Here is a 27625-nt window from a genome sequence, read left to right as displayed (position 1 = left end):
AGAGAGACATTGATGTGAGAGAGACATCGATTGGTTGCTTCCTGCACCCACTGGGACCCGGGCAACCGAGGTACGTGCCCTTGGTCAGAATCAAACCCAGACCCTCCTGGGTCGACACCACTGAAACAGGCCAGGGCAAGTTACTTGTTTTTTGTTGTTGTTGAGTTGTAGGAGTTCCTGTATTCCTGGTACGGCCGCTTTATCAGGTACGCGATTGGCAATATTCTCTCTCATTCCACAGGGTGCTTTTTCACTCTTGATTGTGTCCTTTGATGCACAAAACTTTTTAAGCTGATGTCCCATTTGTCTGTTTTTGCTTACTTTGCCTGTGCTTTGGGTGTCCATGGAATAACTCCTTGCCAAGCCCAGTGTCATGAAAAGTGGTTCAGAGAACACTGTCGGCTTAGGGAGCCGGAAGCAAGTGCAGTGGGGGCAGAGCAGGAGACCCCGCGTCTGCAGGCGCACAGTCTGACCTGAAACCTGGTGGGGCTTGGCTAGCACACCCCTGAGGGGAAGCTGCTGTTAGGGTAGCGCCAGAGTCCCCTGTCTCCTGGGTTCAGGGATGGCTCCCCAAAGGGAGAATTGTGCACGTGGGAAAGCTACCTGCCCACAGCAGGGGCCAGGCCGGGGCTAGGACCCTGGGGAGAAGCCCGAGGGCAGACAGGCCTGGAGCAGGACAGAGACGTGAGGTGCTAGGGTCCCGGGGGAGGGGCTGGACACTGCCCCCCACCCCACAGTCACATGTTGAAACCCTGACCCCAGAACCTCGCAATGCACCTGCATTTGGAGATCAGACCTTTAAAAGGACCATTAGGTTAAACCGAGGCCGTTGGAGTGGGTCCTGGTCCAGTCCACCTGGGGACCTTGGAAGAGATTTGGACCCAGAGACAGCAGGGATCGCGTGCAGAAGGAGGGCCGTGGGGACGCGGAGGAGAGGGGCCTCCGGAGGAGCCAAACCTGCCCGCACCCTGCGCTCGGACCCCTGTGCTCCGCACCCTGCACTCGGCCCCCCTGCCCTCGGCGCCCTGCGCTCCGCACCCTGCGCTCGGACCCCTGCGCTCCGCACCCTGCTCTCGGCCCCCCTGCCCTCGGCGCCCTGCGCTCCGCACCCTGCGCTCGGACCCCTGCGCTCCGCACCCTGCTCTCGGCCCCCCTGCCCTCGGCGCCCTGCCCTCGGCGCCCTGCGCTCCGCACCCTGCTCTCGGCCTCCCTGCCCTCGGCGCCCTGCGCTCCGCACCCTGCGCTCGGACCCCTGCGCTCGGCGCCCTGCCCCCGATGAGACGAGCCTGCCGCGGAAGCTGCGGCGGAGTCCACGGTACAGACCCCGCCCCACGGGGCAGTTAACACGAGACTGACTCTGCCGCGGGTGTCGAAGGCGCTGCGCGGCCTCAGGAGCGGTTATGGAGCAGTCGCGTCCCCACGAGGTCGGGTGAGGCCGGGTGCCGGCGCCCCGGGCGGGCAGGTTCCACATGTGTCCACCGCGGCCGCCGTCCTCCTCTGCGGGCCCTCGCCCTGGGGTCCCCTTGCGCCCTTGCGGACGGGGAGCGCGGGGCGGGCTGGGGCCTCTGCCCACACCCCGCCCGCCCGGGAGTGGACGCCGAGGGAGGTCAGCAGCGCCGGCTGAGCTGGGGCACCGGGGCCGCCGGCGTCCTCTGGCACCGCCGCCTGCGGCACGTGCCTGCGCCCTTGTCACAGAGGCTCCAGCCCCGGGGCCGCTGCCACCCGAACTGGGATCCCCGAGGCTCGGGCCCCGCCCCCGAGGCCCAGGCCCCGCCCCGGAGTGTGCCCCGCCCCCGAGCAGGTGCCTCTGCGCCCCGCAGGCCCCACCCTGGATGGGTCCTGACCTCCGCAGTCCCTGCCCCCCTCTGGTGCCTTCGGGACAGACCAAGCTCCACGCGCCCCCGCAGGCCCCGCCCCCGCAGGCCCCGCCCCTCCCCCGCTGTCCCGAGAGCGCTTCTCCGCCTCCGCTCAGTCCCGGGTCTCGGTGCCCACAGCCCCCCAAGTCCCCTGCGCCCCCTACAGTGCCCGCAGCCCTCTCTGGTCCCTCGGCCCCGGGGCCCTGGCCGGCATGGCGCGCGCGGCGGGCCCCGAGCGGCGGCTCCTGGCCGTCTACACCGGGGGCACCATCGGGATGCGCAGCGAGCGCGGCGGTGAGTGCGCGGGGCGGGAGGGCTGCGGGCGGGAGGGGGGTCCTGCGCCGCCTTCCCGGGCCGGGCGCAGGCAGGGCCCTCTCCGCGCGGTGCCGGCACCTGCGGGGCAGGAGGAGCGCGGCCGCTCTCGCCGGGGCTGCCGGCCTCGGGCCCCAGCACCCAGAGCCGGAGCACCTGCCCCACCCCGCCCCCGGCAGGTGCCTAGGGCCGCGAGGCCTTCACTAGGACCACTGCGCGCTGTGACCCCCCACCCGTCCCCTGGCCCCTGGCCCCTGGCCCCGAGGGCTTTGACGCCTTTGGGGACACACTCAGGCGCAGGTGGCTTTGGGGAGCGGTGGCGTTTTGTTTTCTCTGCCTCTGTGGCATCGGCCCGATTGGAGTCAGCAGGGAGTGACTGCTCTGTGTGGGGGTGAGGGTCCCCCTGGGGCACCCAGCCCGCAGGTCGCTGGGGCAGGGGTGCTGCCTTCAGCCAGGGACCCAGTGCCGGGGTGGGGGGTGAGGGATGGGGAGTGTGGGGGGAGCTGGACCCCCAAGGAGTGGGAAGAGCATCGAGAATGTCCAGCATTCCCAGGCGGGCAGGACACGGGGTGTACCTTCCCCAGACGTTCCTCTTGGCCCTGGACGTGCTGCGCCCCTCCCCAGGTGGGCCAGGGCACACCCTCAGCCTCTTTCCGGGACCTCTTCTCCACTCTGCTGTCCCCAGTTAGCTGTCCCTAAGGAGTCCTGTTCCCACGGGCACTGGTCCTTCTCTGCCTCCTTCCTCCCGGCTCCCTCTCTCTAACCAGCCGCTCCTCCCTGCTGTCCCAGGTGCGAGTCTCACCTGGGGCAGCCCCAGCACCTGGCCCTGGGGAGTCCTCCCACTCGGACCCTCTCTCAGCAGCCCTTCCATGGGCCTTGTCACCGCCCCCAGCCCTGACCTCTCCCGGCCTCAGAACTGACTCAGCTCCTGCACCCCCACCCCCACCCCGGGATCTAACAGAGAACACCCTCCTTTGCCCTTGCCAGTCCTTGGGCTACTTCCTGTCCCTTCCTCCCTCCTTCCCAACCCCTGTCCACTGAAGCAGCTACTCACCGCCCTCTGCCCTCCAACGGCTGCTTCTCGGTCCCTGGTCCATTAGTCCATCTGCCACATCCAGTGGTCAGTTCACAGATGTTCTTGAGCCCATGGTGTGCTGGGCCCAGGACTCAGACCTGAGTAGAACCCTGTCCTGGAGGGGCTCGGACACCCGGGACAGGGCTGTCCATATCCCGGCCAATGGCTCGCCTGGGCTGCCAGGAGCCTGCCATCAGATGCCGTGCCTTCCACATCCTGATCTGGACAGTTTGCTGGTTGGTGGATGCCTGGAGGGCCAAGCGACACTCCGTCCGGCCCCAGGGTCTGCTGGTCCCTCAACTTGGACCTTAAACCAGCAGCTGCACAGGATTAAGGGGCTGGTCACAGAGGCAGCCTCTGGGGAGCCTCATGGCTGCGGGCGCCTCACTGCCGGACTCTGAGCCTGAGTCAGGGAGGGGTGGACCCGGGCAGGGGAGCAGGGCTGGGGTATGAGGGCAGCTGCTCCCTCGAGAGCTGGCCTGCTGACTCCGTCTGGGGCCCTGTCCACCCTGCCTGCCCCTCCAGGTGTGGCACGCGGCCAACTGCAGTTCCGTCAAGCTCAGCACCTCATTCCCGAGGGTCCGGGTGAAGGGACGAGGTGGGCTCTGACCCTGCTCCCGCCCACACCGCGTCTTGTCCATGTCGTGTCCCAGCCGTGCCCCCGTCCCTGTCCCCGATGGGCTCCAGGCAGCAGCCCTGTGGCTCCAAGTTTCCCTAAGAGGCTGCTAAGGTCACACGTCTGAAAGGTGAACCAGAGGCCTCAGCATGAGAAAATGGGGCCCATGGGGCAGGGTCTTATGTCCCCCAGAGCCTGCTTTGGCCACTGGGGTTGTCAGGCCCATGAAGGGGAGGTCAGCAGGTGCCTGCTTGGAAGCTGCTGTAACCCTGGGGAGACAGGACCTGGCCCGCAAGCTCCGAGCAGCCTGCCTACCCCAGCCGTAGGGGACGCCAGTCTTCTGAGCCCTGGGGTGTCGGACAAGGCACCCCTCCTGGTCCACTGGGGTCACGGCAGCATCTTCGGCTGCTTGCTGAGGGCTCTGCTTCCAGAAGGAACTGGCCCCTCAGCAGCTGGCCTTCGTGCCACCTGACCCCACTGTCAGACCCTTCCGCTCTTGGGAAGGCTTCAGGTAGCCCAGAGGTTAAGACCAGGGGACGAAGGAAGAAGAGACCTGAGACCTGTCCCTGTTGTCCCCCTAGAAGAGGAGCAGCTAGGGGACCTGGGTCCAGGGCCTTGTGACCCTGACCCTGGGGGACATCAGGGAGGCCTCAGGCCTGCTCTGAGGTGTGTCTGGTGCCCAGTCTTCGGGGACACACAGGTTGTGGCGACCTTTCTGCGTCCAGAGATGAACGAAGAAGCCAGGCCTCGGGAAGCCCCTGCCCTCCAGCCCGGTGGGATGATGAACTTGGGACTGCAGGCTCCGCTGGCCCTGGAATTCCCATCAGGATGGTGTCGATGTCAATGGTTAACTGGCCTGGCACTGCTGACGTGTGCCCCGGTCCCCGGGGGTGGTGAGGGCAGTGGGGAAGGTGGCCCAGCCGCAGCAAAGCTGTTTGGATTGTCACTGTCCAGAGTGTGTTCTCGCCTGCTGGTAAACAGTGTCCTGCAGGTCGCACGGCCACACGGCCGAGCCCTGCCAAAGGTCAGGACAGTGGGGGAGGGCAGAGGGTGGCAGCTAGGGACACCCCTTGGCTTGTCCTGTCCCTGAGTTCATCAAAGATGTCACAGGTCAAGGGGCATCATGAATCCAAAAACAGCAGATATGCCCGGCCGGCGTGGCTCAGCGGTTGAGCATCGACCTAGGATCCAGGAGACCATGGTTCGATTCCCAGTCAGGGCACAGGCCCGGGTTGCGGGCTCCATCCCCAGTAGGGGGCGTGCAGGAGGCAGCCCATCAATGACTTATCGTTGATGTTTCAACTCTCTCCCTCTCCCTTCTTCTCTCTGAAATCAATAAAAATATATTTAAAAAACAAAAACAGAAAAACAGCAGATACCCCAGTGGCAGTCGGGGCAGCCTCAGAGGCTGAGGAGCCCAGAGCCCCTGGCATCAAAGTTCTGCCCCACCTGCCTTGGGGTGAGCAGAGCTTCTGGGCTGGGCAGCCAAAGGTGCGGGATGGCCTGGGAGGCCGCAGGAGGTCCTGACCGCGGATCATCGGTCACAGCAACGTGGCATCTCTGTCCCCGGTCCGGATCTCCTTCTTGAACATGGTTTCACAAGCTCCCAGTTCTTGTTTTTATGGCTGAAGCTACAGGTGGGACCTGATGTTCTGGGGCAAACTGTCCCTTACAGAGGAGCCTGTCTGACAGGTGCAGAGAACTCGGGCCCCGAGTGTGCGGCTCAGGGCCGGGGCCCAGGCAGGGCAGGCTCTGGTGTGGCAGGGCCTGAAGCCTGGGGGCCCTTGTCAAGAAAAATAATACAATTTACAAAATCAGATTTAGGCATGAAAACGGATATTTATTTAGGATGGCGAGGGAAATCACATAAAGCCAAGAATATCACAACACCCAGAAAAATATTTGTTTCTTTACATATATGTTTTTATAAATATGTTCTTAAATGATTATTAGAGAAGGGAGAGAGAAAGAGAGAAACATCGATGGGAGAGAAACATTGATCGGCTGCCTCCTGCATGCCCCCGACTGGGGATCGAGCCCCAAACCTGGGCACGTGCCCTGACCGGGAATCAAACTGGTGACCTCCTGGTTCATGGGTATCTGATGCTCAACCACTGAACCACATCGGCTGGGCTTATTATTTTCTTAATAGCTATTTTTTTTCATTACCTTTTAATATTTCTTTGTTTTTCAGAGAGAAAACATATGTATGGGGACCCCACATACATGAGAGAGTTGAAGACCCACCCATGCTGGGAGGTTCAGAGACCAAAAGGGAAGGGGGGGTAGGACAGACGTCCTAAGTTGGGGACAGTAGAGCAGGTGTTTAGTAAATAGAAGTTTGTCCTGCCCTGTGGAGAACAGGTGTCTCTGATCGTCCCTTCTTAAGGCCCCTCGTTTAAGTTCCAGGTCATTAAAGGAGGGGCAGGCGTCTCTCCTGAGCTGCGGGTAGTTACCTTTAGCTCAGAGCAGTCGCACAGCACAGAGGCACGTCTTGGGGTGGCCGTTCTGAACCCCCACAGTTCTTCAGAACAGTCACCTTCCAGGAGTGGCTGGTGGATGGGCCGTATCTCACTAAACCAGCCTCGGCCTTGAGAGAAGTCAAGTTCGATGGAAGCCGGGTCTCATTTTCGGAGGCTGCAGGCCGGTGGGCTCCCAAAGTTAAGCCTGTGGTGCAGGCAGCTGGGGTTCAAGGAGGCATCTCTGTGGGAACCGAAGGAAAACTTGTTCTGTGGCCTCTGCTCTGGTGCGAGGTTGTGCCCTGAGGGTCTGGAAAAGGAGATGCTCTGACATTTCAAAGGAACTTTATCTGAGACGCAAAGAAGTCAATCACAGGCTCAGTTAAGGTGAGGACTGACCTTTGTCAGGGGAGATACAGGCCTAGGAGAGGACTACCCGCCGTGACCTGCTTGTAGTTAGGAATTTTTAATTTCAGACCCTCCTGTGTGGTTACTTTGGTCTCTGGGTTTGTAAGTCCGACACCAAGGCCTCCCCCAAGCTGTCGGGTTAGCCTGTGGCCCCTTTCCCATCCACACAGCTGCCTAGTTCTGTTTGCCTAATTTGGGAACCCTCACTTCCAAGTGCGCTTTTAAAATGATTTTACCTAATCGGAACAGTTCTCGTAATTGCCGCTGTCATTTTGGGCTTTAGCTTCCCCTCGGGCTGCGGGCGGGCGAGCAGCCGTGGGTAGGACCCTTGCCGTGGCTGGAGCTGAGCCTGCGTTGCTGTCTGGCCCCATTTTGGAGCTTCCATCCTGATAGTTCCCCAGTCGAGTCCTTGAGATTTAGGGTTTTTTTGTAGGACTTCGCCATTCCTTTTTAATTTAAAAAAATTATTTTATTGATTTCAGAGAGAGGGAGGGAGAGGGAGAGAGAGAAACATCAATGATGAGAGTCATTGGTCGGCTGCCTCCTGCACGCCCGCCGCTGGGGATCGAGCCGGCAACCCGGGCATGTGCCCTGACTGGGAATCAAGCCGCAGTCTCCTGGATCCTAGGTCGATGCTCAGCCGCTGAGCCACGCCAGCCGGGCTCATTCTGCTTACGTGCAGGACAATCAGCTTCCCTATGTCCTAGCTGTTACCCATCGGAAGACAAATGGGCCACGGTCTGAGCGGACTGTGATTTTTGTTCTAACTCCTGTCCTTGCATCTCATTGATGGAATCTTAATGACTAGTTATTATACCAACAGGACAGCTTTCCAAGGAAAAAGTTTCCCTGTTTTCAATGGAGAAGTTTTTCCAATTAAAAGGGTCTGTTGTCAGGCCTCCGCGGTAGGATCTATCGAACTCAGACGGATGAACCCTTCATGGGAAGCGAGAAAGTGGAGAAAGCGAAGCCTTTTGTTTTCGGCACTAACAAGCGACAAAGGCCCTTTGTGGGCTGGGCCCCTCGTGACCCACGCTCTCCTGGGAGCTGGCACGGTCGGACAAAGCAGGGCTGGAACCCCAGTCTATCCGACTGGCTGCTGGGTGCATCCCGGTCGGTGCACCTTCCAGATGGTGGAGAGCAGAGAAAACACTGTCCCTGGTCCTAAGACCAAGCTGTCAGGACACATAACAAGATGGAAACAGGTGCCCCCGGTGGAGGGCGAGGGGCGGGGGGGCAGACCTGCTGGGAGCTGCAGGGCAGGAGGGACATTTGGGGTGGGCTGCAGAGGGCCTGGGGCAGTGGGCTGAGGGGTGGGGGCCTGAGCTCAGCTGCTGTCCCTGCGGGAAGAAGAGAACCTGGTCCTCAGCCTGGAGAAGACAGATCCTCAGGGGTGAGGTGAGCGGGCATTCGGGCCTCTTCATGGGAAAGGTGAGGCAGAGTGAGGTCAGAGAGATTCGAAGCGTGAGGACTCGACCCGCCATTGCTGGCTTTGAAGACAGAGCCGGGAGCTGGGCCGCCTCCAGAAGCCGAGAATGGCTGCTGTGCACAGGCGGCAGGGACAGTGGTCCACGCGGGGAACCGAATCCTGCCAATGGCCGTGGGAGCCTGGACACACGGCCCCAGCACCTCCCGAACTGACACAGCAACCGCCGCTGTCTTGGCGGCCCAGCCTGGGGCCGTTTGTTACACAGCAGTGCGGCCTGATTCGCCCGGCAGACTCGAAGGCCGGGAGCAAGCCTGTCACCCAGGAGTGACCACTGACCTTGGTCCTGAAGGCCTTACATATTTTAGCTGAGGATAGTTTTTTGTTTTTTTTTTTTTAAAGTATCTTTATTGATTTCAAAGAGAGGAAGGAAGAGGGGGAGAGAGAAACATCAATGATGAGAGAGTCATTGATCGGCTGCCTCCTGCACGCCCCCTGCTGGGGATTGAGCCCGAAACCCGGGCCTGTGCCCCGACTGGGAATCGGACCAGGAATCGAACTGTGATCTCCTGGATCCTAGGTTGATGCTCAGCCACTGAGCCAGGCCGGCTGGGCCCGAGGATACTTCTTGATGGGGCAGGGGGGAACCTTGCTGTCCTCGCTGCTGTGTCCAGGTGCCCGGCACAGCCAAGCACATGGGAAAAGCCCCACAGAGCCTGGGTGAGGAGTGATTGCGCCCAGGAAGTCAGCCGCCTGTCCGAGGTCACGGTACCTGTAGGGAGCAGTGTGGGATGGAAGGCTGTGCTGAGGAGTCATTTGTTTCGGGGAGACACACCTGTGACCTTTTAGGGTTTGCATAGAACAAGCCCCCCCATCTGCCAGGGCCTCCATGAAGGTGTTTCTGGGACATGGAGGCTGCAGGCAGAGGGCCTGGACTGTACCCTGGAGGAGTCACACACAGTCCAGCAAGGGAGCAAGGGCTGTGGAGAGCATGTGGGAAGGGCACCAGGGCTTGGACATCAAGGAGGGCTTCCTGGAGGTGGTGCCCTGAGCTGGGGTGAAGCACCTGACAGGTCAGAAGAGGGCAGGGGCAGAGGACTTTCTGGCAGTCCTCTGACAGCATGTCTGGGGATGTTCTGGAGACTGGGGGCAGAAGAGTGGGCACATGAGAAAAAGACTGCAGACAGCCAAGGCCCCTTGAGCCTCACCTGGAGATGGGGCCCTATGGCAGCCGAAAGCCTGTCCACCTGGCCTCTGACTTCCTTGAGGGCCAGAGCTCACCTGGGCCAGCCCTGGCCCCTGCCCGCACCCCTGCCCAGGCCTGGCCCCCAGCACAGAATGGAGGGGCCAGTGGCTATGGGAGCTGGTGGCGGCTGCCCAGCCCTGACACCACCCCTCTCCCCCGGTCTGCAGTGCTGGTCCCTGGGAAGGGCCTGGCCGCCGTCCTGAGGACACTGCCCATGTTCCATGACGAGGAACATGCTCGGGCCCGGGGCCTCCCTGAGGACACCCTGGTGCTGCCGTGAGTGTGGGCTCCCTGGGGTCTCGGGCAGGGCCACAGCCAGCTGTCCCGGGGGAGGGCCATCGAGCAGGCTGCGGTCACTCAGGGCCTCCGGGGGAGCCATTTGCAGGAGGCTGTCACTAATGGCCACTTCCTTGGCTTTAAACTGACCGAAGTCCCCTTTTGAGAGAGCCTCAGACCCCCACCAGCTCAGGGGGCGGCCAGCTGGCCCCTTCTCCCCACAGCATGAAGGGCCCTGTTTCTTGGCTCTGGGCCCAGGCTGCTTGTGCCCTTCATGGCTGGCAGGCTGCTCCAGGAGGTGCCCTCCTGGTCACTGACCTCCCTCCTGCCAGCCACTCCTCTCAGGCTGTCTCCTGGCTCACCCGGGGCTGGGCCTGGCCTGCCTCAGAGCTGGTGGTGGGAGGGTGACTATGCCCCGGAGCAGCCCTTCCTGGCCCATCCTTGGCCCCTCTCAGCCACCACGGTCCCTGTTCCTGGGGACTCTGGTGGAAGGGAGGCCGGGCCCTGTACTCAGGATGCTGAGAGTTTGTGGATGTGCAGAGCCCAGGGACACAGGGCCCTGGGTGCAGGAGCCCCACCAGGTGGAGGGGAGCAGGGTGGGCCAAGGGGGGAGGGGTCAGTGTGGGAGCCACCCTTCTGCCTCCTGCAGGCCAGCCAGTCCCAACCAGAGGGTCATATACACGGTGCTGGAGTGCCAGCCCCTCTTCGACTCCAGTGACATGACCATCACCGAGTGGGTCCAGATTGCCCAGACCATTGAGGTAGCTGGGGAGCGTGGGTGGGGCTGGGACTGTGGGCCGGACTGTGGAGTCCCGCAGGGCTACTGGGCTGGGCAAGGCCAGCACACAAGCCTCTTGGCCTGTGGTGGGTCTGCAGCTTCAGAAAGGTGCCAGGCCCCTTGGGTCACCCCCCAGCTGCAGGGAGGACTTTGCCCCTGCAAGGGGAGAGGGGCAGTGAGGGCCATGTCCTTTCCGGGGAGAGGAGAGTGCCAGACAGCGGTTCTGGTTTGTTCCTGCACTTGGTTTGTTCCAGTTGCAACTTCCCCGCAGTGTGACAAGCTCCACACCTGGCCCGTCACCCTCTCTCCACTGCTCACCCACCCTGGAGCCATAGTCTTAGTGAATTTAGGACCCACAAGAGGGTGCAGGACCCCACAAGGGCATGTCTTGGCTTACAGCACCCAGTGCACATGCCTTCCTGGGCCAGCTGTCCTCTGTCTTCCCCCTTCCCCATCCTGCACAATCCTGGTCCTGGCTCTCCAAGGTGGGGGCCTTCCCATCCTCTAGGCCCATTTCTCACCTGCTCCCCAGAGGCTCATCCCAAGGCTCCCCTCCCCTGGCCGCCAAGGGCATGGGCCACAGTCACGGGCTTGTCTCCTGCCTGGGAGATAACGGCCTCCTGGTGCTCACCCCACCTACCCTTTCACTGTGAGCGTCTGGGACCGTGTGCGTGGCCCTAGGCCTACGGGACCCCTCGGCTACCAGTAGGCATGTCTGCGGCCACTGTCTGGGCCAGTCTTTCTCCATGAGGTGCCTGAGCGCTTTGCTGAGCACGCAGGACCGCTGTCCTGGCTGCAGGGTCCAGCCACCACGGGACTCAAAGGGCCTGTGGAGCCTGGTGGCCCCGTCTGCGGCCGAGCCCTGCATGGCCGGCAGATGGCGCCCCAGCCCGCCTTGTGGCTCAGCTCTGCGGTTCCAGCCAGATTTCTGGTCGTTCAGTAACGGTCCCCTCAGGAGGGGCTGGGCCCCTTGGCTCCCATAACCAGGCCCCTCGCAAGCACACCAAGGCTCAGTCTTGGCTGCCCTCCAGGAGGTGGTGGCCGGGGGATGTCCCCGCAGCCACCCTCATTCCTGCAGAGCTGGCCAGCATGCCTGGGAGGGCCCTTGCCCCGTTTGCCTGTCAGCATCCCCTACTGACCAGTGTCCTTGGGAGTCCTGACTGGGCATGACCTGGGGGTGACACTACCAGGAAGTCTAGAGGGGGCCCCTGCTTGTCCTCAGGGAATGTCCACAGGCCTGCAGCACTGTGGGCTCATGCCAGGAGCTAGGGAAGGAGGCCATCCTGGGGCAGGGAGAGCGGGGGGGCTGGGACTTAAAGAGGGGGCCTTCAACAATCGGGGTCCCACTGACGCAGGGGGGCTGGGGCTTACAGAAGGGGCCTTCCACAATCGGGGTCCCACCGACGCCCACCCCACCCCACTCTGCATCTGGGGCCTTCCGTTTCCTGGGGGTGGCGAGGACCCGGCTCCCTGTCCCAGGAGGCCAGCAGTGGTGAGGGCCGCCCTGCCTGAGCCCGCGCCCCTCCCCCCACAGAGACACTACGAGCAGTACCACGGCTTTGTGGTCATCCACGGCACCGACACCATGGCCTTCGCCGCCTCTGTGCTTGCTTTCGTGCTGGAAAACCTGCAGAAGACCGTCATCCTCACGGGTGCCCAGGTACCACCCGGCTCTGTGGGTCAGGCCTTCCTGGGGCTTCAGGGGAAGCTGGTGGGGGCCCAGGGGTCCTGGCTTCTTGCTCAGCCCTGCAGCTCCAGAGGGAGCCCCAGCACTGCCGGAGCCGTCCGTCCATCCGTGTGCTGGTCCTGCCTGGGGCCGGGGGGTGCCCTCTGGACCAAGGAGCTGGCTGGGCAGTGGTGGGGTCCCCCGGGGGGTGGGCAGAGCTCCTCCCAGTGTGGGGACTGGCAGGGGGAGCAGAGGGCTGGGGGCCTGGCCTGGGCGGTTATGTTCAGCAGGAGCGGCTCTCCTGGGGCAGGTCCCGCAGGCCCCTCTCCCACTGCCTGAGCCCGCCCCAGGCCCCCTCTCTCCCAGCCCCCGAGGGGGCGCTGGGCTGGGCCTCAGCTCCTGCCCGTGACCTCTCCTAGGTGCCCATCCACGCGCTGTGGAATGACGGCCGGGAGAACCTGCTGGGGGCGCTGCTCATGGCCGGCCAGTACGTGATCCCTGAGGTACCTTCCCCGGCGGGGGCGGCACTTGGGTTTTGAAGACCTGCCCTTCCCCCTGTAAGCGCCATACACGGAACGCAGGAAAACAGGGGAAACAGAAAGCGGGAGGGGGCGTCCCCGCATCTCCCTCCCGGTGACATGTATTTCTCTTACACGTGTGTAAGTTTCCATGAAAACAGACATGTCCACAGAGTCCTAAGTGTCTTTTTCCCTCTTCAACATTGTTCCCAGGCACGTGGGACACAGGAGTCATTTATGAGATTGGGCCCCTCACATTGCAGGGGAGGGGACACCCGGGAGGGGCTTCAGGGAGGGGCATTCGGCCCGTCTCACACCGCTGTCCCTCGCCTCCCGCAGGTCTGTTTATTCTTCCAGAACCAGCTGTTTCGGGGCACCCGGGTGACCAAGGTGGACACGCGCAGGTTTGCCGCCTTCTGCTCCCCCAACCTGCCGCCTCTGGCTGTCGTGGGCGCTGACGTCACAAGTAAGCGGGTGTGATGGGGCCAGCGGGGAGAGCGACTGTGGATCCTGCGGGGAGCTGGGGTGGGGAGACGGCCCGACTGGGGACACTCGCTGTCCCGGAACTGGGACAGCACAGCTTGGCTCTGCCCTGGGCTTGGGAGAAGCCAGGAGGGGGTGCTGCTCCGAGAGGGTGGGCTGCATGGGCTGTCCAGTGGGGGGCCCCAGCAGGTAACCCCAGCTTGGGCCAGGGGTCGCTCCCCAGGAGGAGCAGATTTGGGGGGTTTTCCCCTTGTGTGCCCCTCAGGCCATGTGGCCCCCAGCCCAGGTGTCCCTCGCAGTGACTGGCTCTGCCATCCTCCTGGGTCCCTGGGACTGGCTCTGCCATCCTCCTGCGTCCCTGGGACCTTCTCTCTCTGTTCCCTGCGCCTGGCAGGCAGCCCAGCACCCCTGTGTCTCCAGCAGGTCATGTGTCCTGAGACTCCCCGAGGGAGGACACCCCACCCCTTGCTTTGGGTGTGGGGGCTGCTTCCGGCCAGGCTGTTGGGCCCAGAGCCCTGGCCTCGGCTGACTCAGGGCCACCTCAGTGGCCCAAGGAGAGTCCCCTCTGTCTGCAGCCCCATGGTGTCTCCCACTGTCCGGGCTGAGGCGGGCATGGCCAACTCCTCCCACGCCCCCCTAGCACCCTGGCAGCCCTTCCCTGGGACAGCCGGACCGTCTGCTCCTGTGACGTGTGGCTTCTCTCCAGTTGCCTTGCCACCCACCTGGCCCGGGTGTGTGAAGGACAACCCAAGCCTGGCCTGTGTCTTTTCACTTGCTGACTGAGCCAGGGCCCTGGAGCACCTTTCCCGCCCCGGCCCCACCCCCAGCTGTGGTCCCTGGGTCAGGGTCTGGGCAGGGCCTTCCTGTGGGGGTGTTTGGGGCCTTGAAGCCTTGCTCAGGGTGGGGCTGCTTCTGTGGGACGCGCAGGACCCAGGCGGCTCTTCCGGTTGGACTGCTTGACCAAGCGTCCAGCCCTCGGAACAGCAGAGGTGGCCTCTCGCCCACTCGGGCTTCTGCCTGGGCCTGCGGGGCCTGGAGGGGGCAGTTTCTGGAGACCAGCCAGGGAGGAGCCCCTAGAGGTCTTAGTGTGAGCAGGTGAAGGAACGGGCTCTTTCCTGGCGGGGTGGGGTGGTCATGTGACCCTGAGAGCCCCCAGCACCTTTGGATCTCAAGTCAGGTGGTGACTGGCTGTGGCATCAGGCGGTGACTGGTGGGCTCTACTGGCTGCCCGGGTTCCTCTGCCAGGAGGTCCAGGGTCCTGGAGGAGACCCTGTGGTAGGAAACCGAGGTAGAGAGGGGAAGGGCCACAGAGGGAGGCACTGGCTTGGCCCTGAGCCCTGAATCCCATTCCGGTGCTCTGACCCCACACTTCCCGTCCCCAGCCTGCCCAGCCCGTTCTCCCAAGTGCCTTCCAGGGGATGCGAGGCCCAGAACACTTTGGTGCACCCCACATGTGTGCAGAATGCCCAGGGCTCCAGGGACCAGGTGAGGCCCTCCTGCTGGCTGGGGACCAGAGCAGTACAGGAGGCTTCCTGGAGGAGGTGGCTCATATGCTGGTGCTGATGGATTGGCTTCCCTGCCTCTGCTGGGTGGTGGCACTCAGCCCCTTCTGCCCATGTGCACCACCCCAAGCCAGCTGAGGAAGGAAGGAGCAGGGCCCCCTCCCCCATGGGGACTGAGTCACTCCTTGTATGGAACTCAGGAGTGGAGCCTCTGGGGATGGAGCCCACGGGCAGGTGTGGAGGAGTTCACTGGATCCCAGGGCTGGGCTGTGTCTTGCCAAGCCCGGGCAGGCCACGGGCACAGGGACGCCTGCTCTGCCAGGCCCAGCAGCTTGGCGGGTGCAGGGCTGAGGCTGGCCGGAGGGAAGAGGCCCCCTCGGCCCCCAGGCCCGTGATCCCAGGCTGCTTCCCACTGAGGGGGTGGGGGGGCGTGCGGGTGTGAGAACCCGGCCCCGCCCGCCCAGGCCTGTCCGGTTTGGCAGCTGGTGCTGAGAAACACGGAGCTCTGCCCAGGCCCAGGGTGTGGCTGGCGGGCCCTTGGGCTCAGGGTGTAGTCAAGGCAGCCAGAGGGTGATGCCACCAGCAGGGTCCCCTCTCAGGGGCTTCCTGCATCTTCACTGCCCTCTGAGAGGCCGCTGCAGACGAAGGGCACAGGCTCGGGGGCCACGTCCTCTCTTTGGAGGCCCCACCACAAGCTCCTCCTACCGTCCCTCCTCCCCTGGGCCCCTCTGGTTGTGGGACGGTCAGCTCCAGGCCAAGCAGAGGACTTGGGTTCCATGGGCTCTCAGAGGGGCGGGCCGTCTGGGTGGGGGTGGCCCTCTGTCTCCGTAAACCCCTCTGCCATGACTCCTCCGTGGTGTCAGCCCCACCCGCCGCCGTCTTATCTGCTCACCCGGCCGGGGCAGCGGGCCCTAAATTAAAGGATGCCTGACTGATGCCCTGGCCCGGGCGTCTCCTGGCCTCAGCGTGGCTAGCTCCTCGCTGCTGCTCACCCTCCGGTGCCCGCCCCCTCCATCTCCGTCTCCGTGAGAGGGCATGTGCCTGGAGTGTTTCTTAGTTCATTATCATGTGTGGATTGCTCCGGGGACAGCAGGGGGCACTCAGGCTCACACCTCCCCACCATGGGGGCCGGAGGAGGCCTGGGTGGAGGTCCTGGAGCCCCCGGCCCCTCCTGCCTCCGCGCCTGACTCTCTGGGCAGCCTGTCTGGGACCGGGGTCTCTACGGTGCCCACACCTGGGATAGGCCGTGCCGGTGGGGTCATCCACCTCCGCCTCTGCCAATCCAGGCTGCCGAGGGTCTGAGAGGTGGGCCCCGTGCTCGGTGCTGGGCTTCTGAGGTTTGCAGGCTGCACTGCTCCCCGGTCCTCCCACCCCCACCCCGTGCACCACCTGTGGCTGGTCCTGGAGGTGCAGCAACCTTCAGACTCTGAGAGACTGACCTTCTGGGGAGCTCCTCTGCACGGCGGGCTCAAGGGACACCGACCCCAAGAATCTGCCCCTTTCCATCCACAGGGCTAGGAGCTGCTATTACCCACCCTGGCATGGGGAGTGGGGTGGGCGCACATTAGGCATCTGAGACTTCAGGGTGTATCAGATTGAGGCTTTCTTTCCCCAAAGGTGAGGGGTCCAGAAGACTCTTCATTCATTCATTCATTTATTCATTCATTTGTTGGGTAGGTGCAGGGTAGGTGCCCAGCAAGGGGCAGGTGAGGCTGACTGTGCTGAGAATGCCACCCGGCTTCTCCCGGGGTCCAGGGCAGCAGACTTTACCAGGGACCCTGCAGCTGTGCCTCATCTGCTGTGCCTCCTGGCCTTTGCACGTGCTGGTCCCTCTGCCTCGAATGCCGTTCCATCCCTGGGGGTCCTGCTCGCCCCTGAGCACCACGCCCCCCACAGAGCCCGACACAAGCCAGAGCATTGGAGGGCTTGGTGGCCAGGTGAAGGCTCAGGGCTCTGAAAACACCAGAGAGAGGCAGGTGGCGCAGAGGGTCTGGGCTGGAGTCTTGGCCTGAAGGTGGCTCTTGGGTCCCACACGGTCCCTCTGTCCTCACAGTCAACCGGGAGCTGGTGCGAAAGGTCCGAGGGAAAGACCAGCTTGTGGTGCACAGCAGCATGGAGTGTGATGTGGGCCTGTTGCGCCTCTACCCTGGAATCCCCGCCACCCTGGTAGGGCCCCGCCCACCCGAGTGTGCCCTCCACAGCTCCCATGCCCCCCGTGGCTCCCCAGTGCCTGCACAAGCTGGCTCTGCCCTGCCTGCCTTCCCATCCTGTCCCCTTTTCTACTCCCCATTCCCACCACCCCGAGGCTGCCCTCAGGCCCAGGCACATGGAGAATTGCAATCGCATAGCACCCTTGTGCCTGGAACCCTTGCGTGTCATGGGGTAGGGGCAACCTGCACCCTTTCCCCCTCCTTGGAAGCTTCGGGACCCAATCTCACCTTTTTTGCGATGTGCGCTTGTAACGGGAACCCTGCACGTGTGTTTGGCTGCAAGGACCTTTCTGCAAACACTGGCGGCTAGGAGCGTCCTGCTGTGTGCGGATCGGCAGGGCTGTGTGCTGGACGGATGGGGTGGGCCGGGAAGGATGGGGGCAGCCTGCTCCCCACGACCTCCTCTGACTGTTTCCCCCGTATTCTGCTTCTCTCCACACCAGCCATGGCCTCAAACTCTTAAAAGGGACCGTGGATCCCATTGGGGGACTCAGTGGGGAGCAGCCTCTCAGGGCTCTCCATGCCCCGGCTTGGGGCCTGGCCTCCCTGGGAGCTCGGCCACCCTGGGAGCACAGCAGGGAGCCCTACTGCGTCTGGCTGCACCCAGAGGGGCAGGGTGAGCCTGTGGGTCCGTTGCTGGGGAGGGAAGCATAAGGCCTCACCCCCGCCCGGTCCCGCAGGTCCGGGCCTTCCTGCAGCCCCCCCTAAAGGGCGTGGTCATGGAGACCTTCGGTTCGGGGAACGGGCCCACCAAGCCAGACCTGCTGAGGGAGCTGCAGGCAGCGGCCGCCCGAGGTCTCCTCATCCTCAACTGCACCCACTGTCTGCAGGGCACCGTGACCTCGGACTACGCGGCGGGCATGGTGGGCGGGAGCCGGGGCCTGAGAGGGAGGGCGAGGGCAGGGCGCCCGCTGGGCTGGGACCCGCGCCCCGCTTACCGCTGTGCCCTTTCCGTGCAGGCCGCGGCGGGAGCGGGCATCGTCTCCGGCTTCGACATGACGTCCGAGGCCGCTCTGGCCAAGCTGTCCTATGTGCTGGGCCAGCCCGGGCTGAGCCTGGACGACAGGAAGGAGGTGCGAGCCTCTCCGGTGTGGGCACGGGCTCCGAACCTGTGTCAGCGGGATCCTGAGGGTGTGCTGGGGTTTGACCTGCAGGCAATGGGGCCCCGTCCGGGGGTGTGTGTCTGAGTTTGGAGAGGGGGCAGGGATCTAGGCCTCCCCAAGGGGCAAAGGGCCTGCTCTGAGGCCCACGCTCCTGCACCCTTTGCTGACCCTGCCCTTGGGCCCCACTTGTCCTTTCACCTTCTCGGGGAGCCTCAGGCCTGGCACCCCCGAGGTTCCCCAAACTGCTCCCAGATAGTCCCCAGGCAGGCCTCAGACACAGCCGCCCCAGGCCCTCTGATTGGGCCGAGGCTACTGGGGCCTTGCGGGCCCTGAGCTAGTGGGGCTGGAGGGTAAGGCCGGCCTGCGAGGGCCTGGTCTGGACCATGCTCAGGCCTGAAGGACGGAGCCCAAACCGAGTGTGAGGCCCAGGGCAGCCCTCACCGGCGCCCACCTGGGGCCCTGGCCGCGGGCTGGGCTGGGCTGCCGGCTCAGGGCCCGGGCCTCCTGCGCTCCTCCCCAGCTGCTGACCAGGGACCTCCGGGGGGAGATGACGCTGCCAGAGGCGGAGATGGACGAGCGCCGGCCCTCCCTTCAGAGCAGCACTCGGGGACTTGGGGTGGCCCAGCTCCTCAGCCTGAGCCAGGTACTGCCCAGTGCGGGTGGGTCCCGCGGGGTGTGCCAGGTGCCCGCCACAGCCATTGTCTTTCCAGGGTGCAAGCAGGAAACCACCAGGCTTGACTGGGTTCTGGGCCCGGGTCCACCTGGTTCTGGGCTTGGGTCCACTTGGTTCTGGGTTCAGGTCCACCTGGTTCTGGGCCTGGGTCTACCTGGTTCTGGGTTCAGGTCCACCTGGTTCTGGGCCTGGGTCTACCTGGTTCTGGGTTCAGGTCCACCTGGTTCTGGGTTAAGGCCTGTGGTGGGAGGGTTTGCAGGGTTCATGGAGCGGCATGCGAGGAGGGGCTGGGCAGTCTAGGGGAGACTTCACAGTGTGTTGATGGTGGGCAGAGCACAGCTGGCCACTTGACCAGATAGTTGGGGACAGTACCAGGCTGGCCATGAGCACTGGCCCTGGCCCTGGGTGCTGGGGCCAGTGAGGTGGGGGCACTCAGTGAGGTGAGGGGCACTCAGGTCCTGGGTGCTGGGAGGGAGCGCCACCTGCTCAGGAGTCTCCCAGGCTGTGAGCACGGGCTTCACGGGGTGAGGGCTCCAGGCCCCCTGGCCTTTCCGGCCTCAAGCTCCCCTTCTCCTTCTCAACCAGGCTGCCCGGACCCAGGAAAGGGCAGAGGAGCCAAGGATGTGCCTCAGGGTCTGGGGTTGGGGGTTCAGGCTGGATCAGGCCTGCAGGGGAGATTGGGGCCTTTCAGTGTCCCATCACACACCCAACCTGGCCTCTGTTGAAGCGTCCAGCCCTGGCATGGGAGCCTAGCAGGCAACAGAGAGCTCTGAGTCCAGGGTTGCCTTGGATCACTCCCCGTGCCTCAGTTTCCCCTCAGCACAGCAGGGGTGGGGATGGACTTGTCGTGGAGAGCTTTGTGGTATTAACTGCAGCTTACCTGGGGGGTGATGGTCAGATGGGAGGTGAGGATGTGTGTGGCCTGTTATTAGGGTGCAGCTTTGTGGTCAGGCCTGGCCATACATGCAGGCTGAGCATGGGCTGAGCCAGGTGCAGGGCTGCCTGCGGGGGCCTCTGCTGGGACCCCTTGCCCTCTGGCATCGGGGGGAGCTCCTAGATAGCCCCACGTGTTCCTGGTGCTGGGGAGCTCTGGAGACGTGTGAGCAGGGTTCTTTCAGGAGAGGGGCCTGGCCCAAGCCAGTCTGCCCCAAGCCAGTGCCTCGGGGTAATTATGTCCCTGTATCCTGGAAGGTGGTGCAGACAGACCCGGATATGGGTCTCAGGGCCAGGTAGTGGGCCCTGGTCACACAGCTGACGAGGACAGAGCTGGATGGTGGCCTCATGTCTTGGACTTTGCTTCTGGGGATGCTGGGACCCAGGGAAAGGCACGGCCCCAGGTGTTGCATTCCCCACCTAGGAGACAGATGCTGTTCGAGACGCCCTGGCCCCCAGCCTGGCCTGTGCCGCGGCCCACGCCGGCGACCTGGAGGCCCTGAAGGCCCTTGCAGAACAGGTGAGCCCCCAGCCCCCTTGGCAACCAACCCCAGCCATGCCAGGCTTTGGGGGTGGCAAGACGGTCTTTCCCTGGGACCCCCTCACTCCCCCGTGCCCTGGTCCACCAGTCTGGGGCCTCATTGCAGCTAAAGGGCACAGTGGTTGTGCTGAGCCCTACCCTCGGGTGCACCCTGACCCCTTCCCTGTGGTCCACTTGACCCTGTCCAGCTTTTCCTCAGTGGGAGACATGTCCTTGTGTCCCTCCAGGGCAGTGACCTGAGCAGGGAGGACTTCAGTGGTCAAACTCCACTGCATGTGGCCTCCCGGAAGGGCCATGCCGGGGTGGTTACCCTGCTGCTGCAGAGAGGGATGGACCCAAACGCTCGCAACGAGGATGGCCTCAGCCCACTGCTGCTGGCCGTGAGGGGCAGGTACCAGGGGTACTGCGATGGACATTCGGGCAGGGGAGACACCTGGGGTGGGCTTGGACCCAGCTGCCTGTGGGGGAGCTGCCTGTTTGCCTGTGGTCCCACAGCTTCCTGGGGCAAAGCTGGATCGGGTGGAGGACATGTGCTTCCCCGAGCCTTGCCCGCCCCCAGCCTGGAGGGCTTCCTGGAGAAGGCGGCCTTCAGCTGAGCCAGCAGGCCCAGAAAGACCCTAGGGGAAAAACAAACGCTATGAACAAAGTTCAAGGGAATCTCATGTTTTTTCCCCAAATCTACAAACACCTGGGAGCTGGGAGGGGTGGGCAAGGGGAGAAAACCTCCGCCCAGCTCTTGGGGGGCAGGCTGCACAGTGCCAGGTGTCAGGCTGGGGTGGACACAGGTGCCCTCGGGACAGGCTCAGCCTGCAGGGTAGTGGAAGGAGTTCCCCCAAGTTGGCCCCTCCCCCTGCTTCTTAAAGGCGGGGTCCCAGCCTGAGACATTTGGGTGTGCCCAGTGGGTCTCCTTGAGGGAGGGGGCAAAGGACACTGGGCAGAGAGCCCGTGGGGATGTCCTGCCCTGCAGCCGGGGCGAGGCTGGGGTCACTTGGAGGTCTCTGCTGGGGCTTCCTGACCCCATGCTCCTGCTGTGGGCTGTACCTTGCCAGGAGCTGTGAGGACCAATGTAGAAATAAAACGTGTACAGGCTGGTGGTCACCAACCAGAGCTGCCCAGCTCTGACCCCTTCCCCTTGGGGTCGGCTGAGTGGGCCTGGGGCCTGGGTGTGGGGGCCTGAGGATGCCCACATGCCCTCTGGTGGGGCATCTCCTTGCCTCCCCAGGCCCTGGCATCTCTCTGAGGGCCAAACTCACCTGCTCTGATGGACAGTCCAAACTCGGTGGGGGAGGGGGGTGGCCAGGAGGTGACGGGGGTGTGGGACTCTGGCCCATGGTCTAACTGCCTCCTGGCATAGAAGTTACTGGGAAGACCTTCCAGACAGGGTGGGGCAGGTCCCTCTGGCGTCCCTCCCCATTGCCCATGCGTGTGCCCAGAGCAGCACTGGACACAGCTGTGCGTGTGCACACATGAACACGCATGTGCCGGGGCAGGGACCAGGCTTTGCTCTTCACCATGGGGAGTCTTCCTGTGCCCAGGGCAGAGCCGGTCTTACATAGTGTCTGCAGCAGCCCCGGACCCGCCTCCTGGCATTCCTCCCAGGGGAGGGTGGGAACCTGGCCTGCAGGATCCTGGGGTATTTCAGGGAGGGGTGCTCATGAGTCTCATGGGGGGAGGCAAGGGTGTTTGTGCCTGAGCCACCAGACCGTCAGGGTCAAGTCCTGGGTGCCCCCCTCTGCCGTGAGCCCTGGGGTGCATCACCCTTGGTGAAGGGGTGATGGGGCCACACCTTCCTTCCCAGGCTCCTGGGAGCATCGGGTCCTCAGAACGGGCCTGGCAGTGGGAGGAGGGTGAGGGGCTCTGCGGGGTGCACCCCAATACCCGGTGATCTGGCTGGAGATTGCATCCTGGGGTGTGGGTGGGAAGCACAATGAGCTCACTCCACCCGGGGCCCACCCCCTCATCCCCACCCGGCTGTCACAATACCCCCCAAACCGGTCTCCCAGCCTCATTCCCCAACCCGGCCCTGCTGTGCCCTGGAGTGGCACGGAGGGGCCAGCCCACCAGAAGGGCTCTTTGGCAGTGGGGTGGGTAGCAAGGCCTGGGGTCCCACCCTCCTCCGCAGCCTCCCTAAAGGTGTGGAGACCGTGGATTTATGGTCTCCCCTGACACTCTGGGGAGAGGGGTCGGTTAGCGGTCATGCGGCCGAGGCCTCTGTCCCATGGCAGCAGGCTGTGTGGCCTTGGCCTTGCCGAGCCCCACCCCACCCCACCTCCCCCAGGCCCTGTCACCCCACTGGCCCAGGTGATGCGGCCTCGGACACCTGCCGACATCTAGGCCCTGTACTGCGCCAGCTCGACCCTGGTGTTCTCCCCTCCCCACCCCAAGGGCAGAGCCTGGGCCCCATTGGCTCAGTTTCCCCAGGCCCAGCCCTGGCCAGGGTGAGTGTGCGCAGTGTGGCTGGGCAGCTTGGCATGGAGGCTGTCCTCCAGGATGGGCTGTCCCCAGGTACTTGTGGGGTGCCACGACCCCCAGATAGGCAGGGGAAAGTCAGTGGGGAGGGTGGAAGAACTTCTGAGCCAGGGCTGACTGACCCCCACCCTGCAAAATCAGAATGCCCTGGACAGCGCTGGGCGTGGGGCTCTGATCTGGGCCAGGTGGGCTCCTGGTCCCCAGCACAGGCCTTGAGGCCCCGTCATGTCTGGGCAGAGGCTGCCAGGCAGACGGTCAGCATGCCCTCTTCCGTGGCAGGCACCAGAGTGTCATCAGGCTCCTCCGGGCAGCTGGGGCCTGCCTGTCCCCCCAGGAGCTGGAGGAGGCTGGGACAGAGCTGTGCAGGTGAGGGCTGCAGGCATCTGCTTTCCCGGGGACCTGGGGCTGAGGCTCCGGGAGGGGAAGCCAGGCTTGCGGGAGGGATGGTTGGCTGGGTGGGGGTTTCATAGGCACGGCCGTCTGCCACCAGTGACCAGCCGCCAGCCGCCAGCATTACTGACCTCACAGCTGTCCTGAGCGACCATCGCGGCAGGCCTGGGGGGACAGGCCCAGGGAGGTGTGGGCCCTGGAGTTCCCTGGTGAGGGTGCTGGAGGTGCATTGGGCAGACGGCAGCCCGGGGCTGCAGAGCTCAGACCCTCCCTCCATCCCTGGGGTCCCTCCCCACGGTGCTTCTGACACCCTGTCGCTCCCTCTCCCTCGCTCGCCAGAACTCCCGTGTCCAGCCCTGGCTGCCTGCAGGGGGTCTGAGGCAGTGGAGGGTGGGAGGAAGGAACCGAGGGGGGCAGTGGAGACAGGAGGGCAGAGGCCTGTCTGGCGTACCTGGGGTTGGGGTGCTGGACGTGGCTGGGGTGTGCATCCCTGAAACTCAGAGCCCCCTGGCCCAGGGAGTGGGTGACAACAGTGGGGTCTCAGGGTGACTGGCTGGAGTGAGGAGGGGTGAGCCGCCTGCTCACAGGAAGAAGAACCTGAAGCTCTGACCCCCCATCCCACCCCCACGACTGGGTGCCAGCAAAGCCTCACTGGGCCCCAGAGGCCCCGGACACATATGGGGTGCGGTGGAAAGACCCCACTGGCCCCCAGCCTCTCCCCTCCAGCCTGGTCTTCAGTGTTGCTGGGGGTCCAGTCCTGCTGGCGGACTCGCCCCCTGCCCACTGTTCTCAGGAAAGACTGTGAGGTTGGCGAGCAGGTGATGGGGGAGGGGCTTGGACTGAACCTGTGGGGCCTGGTCTTGGCACTAAGGGGCTTCCAGTTCAGGGCTGCACCCCCAGGTGGGCCTTGTTGGCTTCACTGACAGACAGGGAAACTGAGGCAGAGAGAGGTTGGGTCAGCCAGGTCCCACGGGAGCTTTTTGACTGGATTTGGGGGTCCTGGGCTGACCCTCCCCAGAGTCTGGTGTGCGTGGGGGTGGCAGGAGTCTGGGAGGCAGTCCCAGGGGAGCTGGTGGTTTGTCCAGTGCAATGCACCCCAGCAATTACCCAGCGTCACAGTGGGGACTGCTGCTGCTGCTCCTGACTAGAAATAGGGTCATTAGGGCCACTTTTGGGGCAGCCCTTCCCCCCCAGCCCTGCACCCCCAGCCAGCACACCTGGCATGGGCCCTTCCCCATGGGGGTGGGCTCCTCCAAGAGGGTGGGAGGTTGAGGAGGACCCTGGGAAGTGCCCCCCTGCACTTCTCCAGGGCAGGCAGGCCCAGGACCCTGTCCCCGCCAGGACCCCTTCCTGCAGCCTGCTGGGCTCCAGCTCCCCATGTCCTCTTTGAACCTCTGGTCTCCTCAGCCTTTCCTGGGCCTCTGGGCCCCGCCCAGGGAGAGCGGTGTTGTGAAATGTGAAACTGGCGTGCCGCTCTCAGCAGGTGGGGTGTGAGCGTGAGCCCGTGCCTGCATGCCCGTGTGTGCATGCTCGTGTGTGTGCGTGTGTGTGCACACCCATGACCTGAGTCACAGTCACCTCCGCTGGGTGAAACTAGACTCCAGGCTGCCCCACTCCTGCGCTCCTGCCCCAGGGCCCTGTGCTGCTGGGTCAGCGGTTTGGGGCTGGCTTTGTAAAGATGCCGTGAGGCAGGCAGGTGGGCAGATGGACTGGATGGGTGGGTGCCCAGCAGGCTCTGATGGCCCCCCTCTTTGGCTCCCCTCCCAGGCTAGCCTCCAGGGCGGACAGTGAAGGTCTGCGGGCGTGGTGGCAGGCGGGGGCCGACCTGGGGCAGCCAGGCTATGACGGGCGCAGTGCTCTGCTCATTGTGAGTGCCACTAGTGCTCCAAAGCCACCACCTCCTCCAGGAAGGCCTCCCTGACAGCTTCACCAACTCCCCTTCCTTTGCCTCTCCCACAAATACCCTTACTCTCCTGGTGAACACACTTCACATTTGGGAGCCCCGGGTGAGGGGGATGTCCCCCTTCTAGTCCCCAGAGCTGTGGGGATGAGAATGAAGATGGGGGTCCTGTGTGCTGGGCAGGGGGTGGGAGGCAGGGAGGGTCTCCTGGACCAGGGAAGGTTGGGCGGAGGCAGGGCTGCTGGTCAGTAACCCTTGGACAGCTCCTCCCTCGGGCTCCCTCCCACAGGCAGAGGCCACTGGGAACCTGGAGGTGGTGACTCTTCTGCAGAGTCTCCAGGGTGGGGCTGGTGTCCTGGACCCAGGTCCGGTAAGTCCCCCCAGGCTGGGCTGACCGCTCCCAGCCCTGCGGCTATGCCCTAGCTTGGGTCAGAGCCCCTCCTGTGGGCGGGCACACTGTGTGGGGGAGGTGAAAATGCCGGAGGGAGATGGGAGCAGTCAGGGAGGGCTTCCTGAAGGAAAGGCCGCCTCAGACCTCCTGGATCCTGTCCTGTCAGCCGCCACTACCACAGCACTGGAAGGCCCCGGCCACAGCCAAGAAGGTCCTCGAGCCCGGAGGGTACTCAGACGCCTCTGCTGTGTGTCCTGCCCGCCTTGACCCACCTATCCCAGGACCCACCGGGCTGGGCGCCCCTGCCTGCCTCCCAGGCTGTGCTGGCCAGGCCCCAGAGGACAGCCCCACCCCCACTCCATCCCTGGAAGATTCTCAAGGCTGGCAGGATTTGTTCAGTCCTTGGGTCCCTCCCTGATGAAAGGCTGGGCCCCACTTGCAGGCGCCTGGGCTTGTCTGTTGGCCCCGGGGCTCAGGAGACCTCTCATTTCAGGAAGTGCTGCCTGGTGTCTAACCTGAAGCTGTCTTGCTGCGAGATCGGCCATTCCTTCCTGTTTGTGACCTGCTGGAGGGACTGTGGGCACCATGGCTTTGACTGAGATGTATCCCCACTGCTGGAACTATGGCCTCAATGTCTCTGTTGGGGGGAGTGGCAATAAAATCTCTCAGGGAACATTCCCTCCCCAGGTCCCCAAAGCCTATTCCAGTGGGTCTGTCTGGGGCCCAGCACTGTGTGTGTGTGGAGTCTGGCCGAGACTCTGGTTCAAAGGGTGGTGACTTCAGCACCCTGGTGGTGAGGGACACTCAGCCAGCCTGTCCCCAGGCAGCATGAGTGTGTGAGCCAGGCCCTGTGGGGGAGGGTGAGCTGTCCCCCTTCCCCCACTGCCGTCTCCCTGTCTGCTGGGCTGATCCCTCCTCCAGCCAACCTCTGCCTCATCTCCTCTGTCAGAATCCTTCTCATTCTTAAGGTCTGGAGTCACCTCCTCCAGGCAGCCCCCCGCCAACGTCTGCTCCTGCATAACTCTCCTGGCAGGGACGTCTCTCTTGGGTTCACAGCCCCTCCCTGCTGCTGTCTGGTTTCTCAGGGGCCTGTGCAGCATGCTGGCCCCTCAGCAGGGTTCATTCCAGCCCCTGATCTGCCTGAAGGCCCTGACCTGCTACCTACTGTGAGCCAGGCCCATCCAGGCCGCCTGCCTTGACGGGCCTGTGGCCTGGCACCTAGTGCGGTGTGGGTGGGTGACTTGGATGGGCGGGTGCGGTTCTCCAAGGCCAGCGGGCAGCTCCTGCCCTGTCAGAGGCCCAGCCAGTCCTCTGTCCCAGCTGTCAGCAGTCCAGTGGGGAAGGGCATACCCTGGGCTCGGCCCCACATCCCCGGCCTGGGCTGCCCAAGGACTTCCCTCTGCCCTCCCCCCACATCCCCGACCTGTCCTCAGTGGGCCTGAGGAGTCACAGGGGCTGCCTTCTCCCAGGTTCCCCAGCACCTTGGTACCTCTTTAACTGCCCGTATGAGGATTTTCGTCTGTCTGTCCATCTGTCCACCTGCCCCCTGGGCTGAGAGCCTGTGCCCTGTAGATTTTGGGCTAAAGTGTGAACCCAGAGCTTGCCCTTGGCACCCACCATGCAGCCAGCCAGGGCCTCTCCCAGGTGGGCCAGGCCGGGGGCGGCCCCAACCGCACCTAAGGCTTCTCAGCCTAGTTCCCAGGCCCCAGCTGGCAGCCTTCCAGACTCTCGCTCAGCCTCAGGTGTGTCAGGGTCTTGCACAACCAGGTGACACCACATGAACATGGTGGGTCCCAGAGGCTTTGCCCCACACCTGATGAGTGTGTGGGGGTGTCATGGGGGATGTGGTGGGGAGGGGCTGAGGGGCTGGAAAGCCAGGGGCTCCCCCTGTTGCTGGTGGGCTGGGACTCTCAGAAGGCTGGAGGGCTGTCAGGACAGTCAGACCAATGCCTGGTGGAGGCCCACAGCTTAGCACTCCAGGTCCTCTCCGGGGCCCCTGCATATGGCAGCCACGCTCTGCCTCTGGCTCTGCTCCGGAGGGAAGGACCGAGGGACCGGGAACTCCACAGCACACTCAGCAGGGCTCCCGGGCCCTGTGCAGCCTGACTGTGAAAGTGGCTCCTGTCACTCCACATGACACCGCCCTCCTAGAGCAGGTGCCAGCCTGCTGTGCAGAACCGTGTCCTGGTAGGATCCTGCCAGCCTAGAGACGCCCACTGTCTCCTGTGTGTCCCACGGAGGAAAGACTGATGAGCTGGCCTTTCTCCAAGTGGGTCACTGACGGCAGGGGTGGCCTCCGCCAGTGGGCAGAGTCGGGGTGCTCCCCACCAGGGCTGGCGGCCCACCCCCATTCTCGGGCCCCTCCACACATTGGGGAATGCAGAGCCCTGCGGT

General features: G+C 63.9%; 1 protein-coding gene across 1 annotated transcript; it reads left to right on the top strand.

The window, feature by feature from the left end:
* The first annotated feature begins 2068 nt into the window (after positions 1 to 2068).
* Positions 2069 to 25745, top strand: ASPG (asparaginase). Its single transcript, XM_087813724.1, has 16 exons — positions 2069 to 2150; positions 9566 to 9674; positions 10324 to 10435; positions 11987 to 12112; positions 12538 to 12621; positions 12976 to 13102; positions 16675 to 16787; positions 17512 to 17694; positions 17791 to 17904; positions 18455 to 18577; positions 19965 to 20060; positions 20309 to 20472; positions 22830 to 22916; positions 24708 to 24807; positions 25130 to 25210; positions 25725 to 25745. The coding sequence occupies exons 1-16, from the start codon at positions 2069 to 2071 to the stop codon at positions 25743 to 25745; spliced, it is 1722 nt and encodes a 573-aa protein (XP_087669850.1).
* Positions 25746 to 27625: the final 1880 nt, after the last annotated feature.

Source organism: Miniopterus natalensis, chromosome 1, assembly GCF_054644295.1.
Source record: "Miniopterus natalensis isolate mMinNat1 chromosome 1, mMinNat1.hap1, whole genome shotgun sequence".
Taxonomy (NCBI): domain Eukaryota; kingdom Metazoa; phylum Chordata; class Mammalia; order Chiroptera; family Miniopteridae; genus Miniopterus; species Miniopterus natalensis.
This window is presented reverse-complemented; position numbering and strand designations above follow the sequence as displayed.